This window comes from Cryptomeria japonica, chromosome 6 (assembly GCF_030272615.1).
Source record: "Cryptomeria japonica chromosome 6, Sugi_1.0, whole genome shotgun sequence".
NCBI classification, from domain to species: domain Eukaryota; kingdom Viridiplantae; phylum Streptophyta; class Pinopsida; order Cupressales; family Cupressaceae; genus Cryptomeria; species Cryptomeria japonica.
The window spans coordinates 598,375,235-598,385,125 of NC_081410.1; the positions used below are offsets into that span (position 1 = coordinate 598,375,235).

Below are 9,891 nucleotides of genomic sequence, written 5' to 3' on the forward strand. Positions count from 1 at the left end.
AGTGAAGGCATTCGGTCAAGTGGCCATACATGTGGCATGTTATGCTCCGTTAAGGAAGGCCTCCTAGCTTATAGAAGTTATACTCTATAGGTTTTTTGGGGAGTCATAACGCCGGTATGGCCTAATCAATCATTGCCTGTAACTTTCATTACAAACACAATTTATTTATAGTGGATTAGAAGAGCTTGGCGTTAGCACGTTTCCACTTGGGTCATTCCATCTCACCGAGCCTTAAGGGCTACTCGAGAGGAAGGCCCTCTAAAGGTTACACATTCAAGAAAGTGGGTCTGGTTTAATGATCACCTGGTTAAAGTGAGAGCATACTAATCTACCACTTTGTGCAAACACAGTAAACAAAGGTTAAATTTAAACCCCTAAAAATTAATCTAAGTGCAACTAATTTAAAGAAGACACAAATGCAAGTTGCATGTTGTTAATTAACCCCTAGTTAAGCTATGTGAAGAAAGGATGGTGAATTACAAAACGCCTAGTTAAACTAAATGTGAGAAATGCATGAGAAATACCCTGCAAAAGAACAAGTTAGCGGTTTTGAAAAATTTTGGTCTTTGAAGGTTGAATCTGCAAAAAGTGTTAGTTAATAGACTGTGAAAAATTAAAATTTTACAGACTATCTGAGTGAATGCGCTAAAAGAACAAATGCACGACCAAAAAATGTAAATACGCTACCTAATTCAATGAATGCACGACTTTGCGCAATGTATGTGTGATCCTGCAATGCATATGTGTGAAAACTATTTAAATGTCTGATCAAAAGTAGTAAATGCACTTCCAAAAGTGGAAAATGCATGAAAAAACTTACAAATTTGCGTTGCTAAACTACATGAATGCGTGAAACTTCTAAATCGTGAGAAAGTGTGAGGCTTGAGCCCCACGGTGGGCGCTAAAATGTGTCAACTTGGAAGTTTTACTTCAGAATATACTTGCAACTTGTTAGTTTTCAACAATAATAAAAATAAAAGCTACAAGAACTCCAAATTTAATCAATGAAACAAATAGAGTACAAAACTTGAAAGCTTATACCTCTATCCTGTTGTCTCATTGTGTCTGATCACCATTTGAACTTGGTTGCTGATATTTTCTCTCAGACTGCATTGTTGTTGCTTCCAAGATGACAATTTGATGAATGGACTGATAACTGATAGTTTGATTATGCAAGCTAAAATTATTTATGCAAAACTATATGATTATGCTAAAGCCAAAGGCACACTCCTAATTTGCTCAGAATCCTTAATTGCTAAAACTCACGTATGGAAAATGACTATTGCAAGATAACTATTAGTCTCAAAATGTTGGAGAATCTCTCTTTTTATAGATTTTTGGTGTGCAAAATCCCTTGTGGCAGAGATCAATAGTTGAGATTGAATCATGTAGATTGGATGGCTATGAAAAGATTTGTTGGAATGTGAGAGATAAAAGTGGAAAATGTTCCACCTACACATCCAGGATGGAGGAAAAGGTGGAAGGAGAAGCCAAGTGTCAGAAGGTTCACCTTGATTGGAGTTGAAGATTTGAGGGGATGTAGGAAGGTTGGAGAAGATTTAGGGATATGAGGACAAGTGGACTCAACTCTTTCCAAAGATGTAGGAAGGTTGGAGAGAATATAGAATTGGTTAAGAAATGTATGTACGTACACATTATTTCATTTACAAGATGGAAGTTGAAGATAAGTGATCAATTAATATTTAAAATCTTTAGCCACATAATTGATGAGTTGGCAAAAGAGGAAGTGATGTGGAGATGAGATGAGTTGGATTTGTAAATTAAATAATTAAATAATTATTTAATTGATGAGACTATAGAAGAATTGGATAGGGCATGATTAAATATTAGATATTCAATTGAATTGGTTTAGAAGAAAGGGGTAATGAATTAATTAATAAAATGTTTCAATTTTATTAAAGCATCAAAGTGAATTAAATAAATTAATTTTTCAAATTAATTATTTAATAGAAGAATAAACATTAAATAAACAATAAATATTTAGAAGAATAAACATTAAATAAACAATAAATATTTATTTAATTATTCATAGCCAATTTTGAGTGTATACACTATTATATTTTGATATTTGATATTTGATATTTTGATATTTTGATATTTCATATGTTTTACTTTCAAAATAGGCTTCTTTGTGGACAAATCACATATCAATATAGTGATCTTTGATTTTTTATTTTTTTCTCATTTTGCATTACTTTTTCTTTTAGTTGAAACTTTATTCAAATTTGTTATCAATTACAAAATATTCATAATTGAAAATGTTGCAAATCTTCATTTTAATTAACTATAAACAAATATATAATGTCATTATTTTTCTTGTATTTCACAAAATATTGTATGTCCCAAAACTGTACTAATAAATATAAGTAAAATAAACGATATACATCCATCATATATTAACTTACAAATACTTTTCTATTGACTTAACCCTTACACCTCCTTTCAATTTGCTGCAAATGTCCTATATTAACTTAGGAATATATTTCTATTGACGTAACCTTACCCCTCTTTTCACAAGTGCTAGTTGATCGGTAGAGGACTTTTGGCTACACATACTTTACATTACGCGAGATGAGAAACTCCATGTGGTTAACTAACTCTCCCATATACGCCTGTTGACGTTCTCTGTTGAGGCGCCACGTAGTTCTCTCACCCTCGATCGAATCTTCTTCCCTTTCTCTCCTTTACCCATCACCATCAAAACTGCCTTACACACGTCCTCCCTGCTAAAACACCCCTCCTCGTTCCTCTCCACTTCAATTCCCGCATTTAATTCGAGCGCAATCTGTCGACAGTTGAGCCCCTGGTCATGCCGCAACGGAATCAACACCAGCGGTAACCCGGAGTAGAGCAATGCTTCCATCACCGAGCTCCACCCGCCGTGGGTCACATAGCTGCCCACAGAAGGATGGGAAACGATACTCACCTGAGGCACCCACCCGCCATACACTAGCCCCCGGACAAAACCATCGGGCAACAACGACAACGCGGAGGACGTCCCGTCAGAAGATCGCAACGACCAGAGAAATGGCAGCCCGATGTCCTCCAGTGCCACCGCCAATTCCCATATCTGCTCCGCCGACAGAAACGACTCGCTTCCGAAGGCTACAAACACCACCGACGAGGGCCGTTGCTTATCAAGCCACTCTACCACGTAATTTCCAGACTTATCCTCCGTTGCCCCACCGGCAATCACTAACGGACCAGCGGAAATCACTGGCTTTCCAGTAATATGGCTTAGGTATTTCAGATACTTGTCCTCCTCTTCAAAGCACGACTTTATCACTATTCCACACGACTGCTGGCAACACGCCCACACACGGTCGGCGAATGCAATGAAGTTGCCCAAGACGAGGCGCGCTTCGAACAGTCTCCACGAGATGATAGGCAGCGGATAATCTGTCGGAGGTTGGGTCAAATCTTCCGCCTTCACGTCCCTGCTACTCTCTGCTGCCTTGCAATGGCCGACAAAATAAGCGAATGCCGCCGGACTGTAGACGGAGAACGCAAAGCTCGGTATGTCCAGGAGGGAGGCCACCGTCGCAGCCCATGGCCCTACGATGTCGTACACCAATAAATTTGGCGAAAGGCGCCGCAAAAGACTCTCAAACGGCTTGTCCAGTTGATCGAATGCCCTGTGAAGGAGATGGGCTGATTCTGCTTTAATGTCTGCTGTGCATTCGACGCCAGGGGGGGGTCCGTCGACAGAGGTCAATGGCAACTCCAACAGGTGGATGGGTTCCTTCTGCAAGCGAGATCTGATTCGGGATATATTGACAGGGGTTGATACGATCCAGACTTTTACGTCCCCATGGCTTGCCAAGGCCTTGGAAAGATTTATGAAAGGATTAATATGACCTTGTGCCAACCACGGCAGCATAACTATGCGAAGTTGTGTCTCTTCTCCCATTCTTGCATCCAGGATTCGCACTTCTCTATGGCGTGCTCCCTTAATCATCTATTTCAAGTATTTGTACACCAAACTGTCAAATATTGAACCCTTCATAATAGTTTGATACTTCATTCTTGTAAAGAAGTAATAAATATTTATCCATTTATTCCATAGATTTCAAGGAAAAGAGAAAAATGGTAGAAACACTGCCCAGGCGTGAATAGGAAGATTTTGTTCAAATGTAGAGGATACCACACAAATTTCTTGAAGCGGTTGTCATTTTCAGACATTAATTGAGAGTGAGAAGCTTGAATCGTCGTTCTAAGAAAACAAACAGATGTACTTTTATTGAGCAACTAGAATTGTGCAAAAGCAGTGTCTCTCCACGTGGATAATGGCAAATGAAAGGTTTTTAAGTTTCTATTTTAGAGTGGAGATGATAAGATAGGGAGAAGCCCCTGTTGAACGTGTGTCAGAACATGCAACATCTAAAAGACAGCTCATATCCACACCACCGCTTCCTTCGAGTTTATTGCGTACTGGTTACTACTTTCATTGCATTAAAACTCTGTTATTACGATAAATATAAAAACATCTTCCTCTTTTTATTCTCTTTTTACTCTTTTTCTTTTTCCTTCTATTAACTTTTTAATTTGTAAAATTAAAATGAATAATAGTCTGCACAGGTAGCGGAGTTGACTTGGGCTGTGGGTTTGCTCTCCATTGGTCTCGAGTTCAATTCCGAGGCTTGGACTCACTCAATATATATGATCTATTATAATATTTTACGGCTTATTAATAATTTTAAGTGTCATATATACGGTTTGTGAAAAAAATAGCATGTCAATGCATACGTTCTACTAATTTTTTACGCTGTCAAATACGGTTCAAAAGTGGGAAAACGGCCATTTGGCCTGTCAAATTTCAGGCCTGGCACCTAGCTTGCGGCTAGCTTGGGGCATCCCCAGTGGATTAGTGTCGCCTCAATTCACCCCTTCCTGAACCCCAACTTAGCAATATGTAAGACCAAGGTAAGACAGGTTGGGCACTGGGCTGGGTTGTTGGGATACCACTAGCGCAACAAAAAATGTAAAAAAAATGCAACAACTGAACTTTAAATGGCGTTTTCAAATTTTATAAATAATAATTATATGAAACAAAATGAAATAAAGTATGATATTTTTTTCAATAAATAAAAGCTGACATGATTTTTATCTAATTTGTTAATATATAAAAAGATATACAAAGAAAGCTTTTTAATTAGAGGAAAATTTTCTTGTTCCTTTCTCCTTAAATTTTGTTCCAATATAGTAGGAGTAGTGGACTAGTAATGAGCCTTATAAGAGTAGAGCACATGTTTGCAGATAGAGATTTTTGCACTAAAGGCCAAGTATCTTGTCGAGAAGGTTATGTTAATGAAGTGCATAGTTATAAAGCGATATTCATATTAAAAACTTGGTAAAGATAAGATATTAATTTTGTCTTCTATAATTATTTATTTGAATTTGAATTGGTTATTTCCCTTTCTTTTTCTTTTGGTCATCTTTAGACAATTGTATAAGAATGAACAAAACCACTCTCTAAGATAAAGGTTGTATGGAAGGAGGAAAAATAGTTATGGGCCATATTTAATTGATAAGCAATGTGTTGGCAACTACTATTCTCCATGCAAAATAACATGCCTAAGGCCTCATAACATATACAATAGCATGCTTAATAAAAAAAACATTACCATCATAAATTGCCTATTACATTGATTTGATATGCAAAATAGGCATTAATGCAATACTTTTTTCTTACCACTTTTTGTTGTAAATTTTCACCAGCTTCAACAATGATAGGACTCACAAATTTCACATATAAAACATGTGGGTAACTCCATGATGTCAATATTAAATATAATGAAATTAAAAGACAACTTTAGATACATCCTCCTTTGTTTCTATCTATGATGGAAGAGTGTCATGATAGGTGATGGAGAGGTCAAAAATAGTTACAGAACCAACAATAAAACATATGTTGCAATTTCTCTTCTAGGTAGGTTTATCTACTCTCTATCAATTTGCATTATTTAGTTAGCTTGCTAAAATTGTGTAAGAGTGGAGTTTTATTCTTTTACAAAAACTAAATATTAACTTTCCAATAGCTTGTAGCATTTCTATTCAAGTGTAGGTTCAAGAATGATGAGTTGTGTTATTTTTATTGTTCTTTTTCTTTAACCTTGTTGTGTCACATATTAATTAATTTGGTACAGCATTTTTCTTGAATTCTAGAAAGGGAGGGGTTTACTCATCATTTTCATGAAACTGTTTAATGTATTTCCTTAGTTACTCTCATGGGGCCCTTTAAATCTTGAAAATATATTGTTTTAGATCCCCATTAGGTAAAGCCAATTTAGTTTGTATGTTTTAATTTATGGTAAAACCTTTTTTGTTTAGTATTACAAAGACAAGGTTTAACTATAATTTTCATGACATGGTTTGAGTAATTTTCTCAATAGCTATCACAAGTCATTATGGGTTACAATTTTTTTTTCTTTTATATGCCCTTGCAAGAAAAATGAATTGGGTTTATACGTTAGAATTTATATTAGAACATTTTTTCTCAATACTACAAAAGCAAGGGTTTACTAGGAGGCGTCTCCATGATATTTTTTGATAGATTTCCTTTCTATTATTATGGGGACCTCTAGGTCTTGAAATATTTTCTTTTAGATTCTCATTTAGGTAAGACCAATTAGGCTGGTACAACTCATCAATTTAATCAGTTAAAATTTTGTAAATATACTATTCAATAATTATTCTGAATACAAAATAATATGAGGCCTCCATACTTCAAAATAATTGATTTTATACAACCAATTAAGTTAAACACTTGCTTAGAAAATATTTGATGTCTAAAGGTATCATTCTTTTTTAATATTTTATGCTAGATTATAATCCTTCCCATGGTAAAGGGAATATTCTCCCCTATTGAAAAAATCACTATAGCAAGTATCATCTCTTCTTCAATTATATTGTGCATATCATCTATGTATAGATGGGTATGTAAAATTGATAAAATTATATGATAAATTAATTTAAATACATGGTAAAGAAAAATATAGACTATATTAACTCAAATAGTAGTAGTCTGTTCTATAGAAATTCATCCATAATTTACTCTTTTTCTTGGACCCTAGTATCTCTTATAGTAGTAGTAGTAGTATTAGTAGTCACCTACTACATTTATGCTTAACTTTCCTATTACTCTAGTCAATGTGATTATGTTGGCTACTTTTTATCCTCCTATTTGTGTTCCTTTGGAATGATCAAACCAATCCATATATTGCTGGATTATGGTCTATTGGAGGAGAATTGAGGTTATAGGATTTTTATGTAATTTTTTAATATACTAAAAAAATATACAAAGAAATTATATTAATTAGAGAAAAGTTTTCTTGATCAATTTCATATTGAAAAGTGATGTAGATTAGATATTAATTTTATCTTTTAGAATTATTTATTTGAACTTGAATTGGTTATTTATTTTTGTTTTGTCACCTTTAAAGAGTTGTAGAATAAAAAACACACCACTCTTCAAGATAAAGGCCGCTTTGAACTAGGGAAAATAGGTATGAAATATTTTTAATTTTATAAGCAATATGTGTGCAACTACTATTCTTCATACAAAATACCTTGCCTAAGACTTCATAACATATAAAAGATCATACTTAATAAACAATAATTAGCATCATAAATTACCTATATTACAATGATGGGATATACAAAATAGGCATTAATGCAATGTTTTGTTCTTACCAACTTTTAAAAAAAAATTCAACTAGTTTCAACAATGATAGGACCCACATAAATCAAACATAAAACATGCAGATATTTCAAGGTTTTATCATAATTAGATATAACAAAATTAAAAGATAATTAAGATTAGATACGCCCTCCTTGGTTCCCATTGATAATGGAAGTGTTAGGGTAGATGATGAAGAGGTAAAAAATGCTTACAAAAAAACAACAAAAAAATATGCTATAGTTTCTCTTCTAGGTAGGTTTATCTACTCTCTATCAATGTGCATTATTAAGCTGTTTTGATAAAATTGTGAAGAAGTGGAGTTTTATGAGTGATCACTTTAACTTTGTTGTGTCACATATTAATTTTTGGTAGAGAATTTTCTTTGAATTCTATAAGGGAAGGGTTTAATAATGGTTTTCATGAAACTGTTTAATGGATTTCCTTAGTTACTCTCATGGGCCCCCTACTGGATCTTTAAAATATCTTGTTTTGGGTCCCATTGTAGGTAAAACCAATTCAATTTACATGTTTTTATTTATAATAGAACCTTTTTGTTTAGTACTACAAATGCAAGGGTTTACCAATAATTTATATTAAATAGTTTGAGTGATTTGCTCAATAGTTATCACAAGGCATTATGGATTACAAAACTATCCTCTCTTAGATGCCCTTCAAGTAAAAATGATTGGTTCCATATGTTTTAATTTTATAATATTTGTGTTCGGTACTACAAAGGCAAGGGTAAAATAGTATGCTCCATGAATTTTTTTTGAGGGATTTTCTTTATACTTATCATGGGGACCTCTAGGTCTTGAAATGTTTTCTTTTTTATTCCCATTTAGGTAAAATCAATTGGGTTGGCCTAACACATCGAGTTAACCATGAAAAATGTTGTCAATATTCTAGGTAATAATTATTTTCCATGAAAAATAAGTTGGTATCTCTAGATTTCAAATTTTGGGGCTATATATCTAGGAGTTGGTACATGCCAATGAGGTTTAGGACTTTCTATTACATCATTCCTCATAGGTAGGTTCTCAGGAGGTGTTTGGTGTTTTGGTTTCATCTTAGCAATGATAGTTGCTTTTATTGCTTCTTTTCTTGAAGTTGTCCACACATGTCTCTCCTTTTAAAGTCATTTAATATCTTCTACTAAGGTCTTAGTGTCTAAAGGAGGTGAGAAGTTACATGAGTAATAATATTTTAGTTGATTTTTTCATAGTTGAACATGTACCAAGCCATGGACCCTTTTCTGTTTAGTTGTGTAAATCCACATCTTGGTATCACCAAAATGCTTTGTTTTAGTCGAGACTACTATCATCTTGGAGGCTATGACAAATTAAGTCAATAATATTATCATATTTTAATGCTTCTTATTAAGGACAAAATTGCCAAGATGCCAAGGTTCCAGGCTTTGATGACAATTTTGTCCTCTCCTAAGGTCTACATTCCATTCCTTGATGATAGTTTCCCTCCCTTCTCAAGGTGTTATCTATCTTGAATCCACTTAGATACAAAAAAGGTAGTTAGTTTGAATCTTATCCATAATTCTACATGTTAAATAAAAACATATTAACCAATCATTTATATAAATGTGGATTCCAAAATTATTCATCCTTCTGATTTACATATCATCTATAGTGTTAGAAATATAAATATCTAAGCAGTATAATCATTTCGGCTCAATATTAAGTACTATCATTTCATTTCTATTTACTACCTCCTTAACCAACCCTCTGTCTTTATATAAACTCCCCCCTTATTTTGCATTTATTCTAGACAGCGAGCGTAATTCAGGAGATATGGTCACTAGTCTAAAGCTCAAATGCTCCAAGAGACAAATGATTGTTACTGGTGAGATTAAGGCGGCTTGGCTGAAAGGTATTGTTAATTCCTCTCATGGCCTAGTTATTAATGGCATTTCATAAATCTTAGGGGAAGATTTCATTAACAATGAGGATAGAACTAGAGCAAACTCTGATATCTCCTCCATGTTTTTAGCTATAGTGTTTCATTTTGAGCCTAACAAGAATTTTATCAAGAAGCTTTGTTTAAAGGTCTTCAAGCACAATATTCTGGGAGAACTCGACTGAGTAATGGTTAATGTCACCAATGATCTTCTGGCCCCTAAGCCTAGGCACTATGACATTCTAATGTGGAATAACCGTTAGGTTCCCTGATTCCCAATT

General features: G+C 34.2%; 1 protein-coding gene across 1 annotated transcript; it reads right to left on the reverse strand.

The window, feature by feature from the left end:
• Positions 1-2,614: 2,614 nt before the first annotated feature.
• Positions 2,615-3,979, reverse strand: LOC131876726 (anthocyanidin-3-O-glucoside rhamnosyltransferase-like). The gene has a single exon (XM_059222192.1). It carries the CDS (start codon positions 3,977-3,979, stop codon positions 2,615-2,617), a length of 1,365 nt encoding a protein of 454 aa, XP_059078175.1.
• Positions 3,980-9,891: the final 5,912 nt, after the last annotated feature.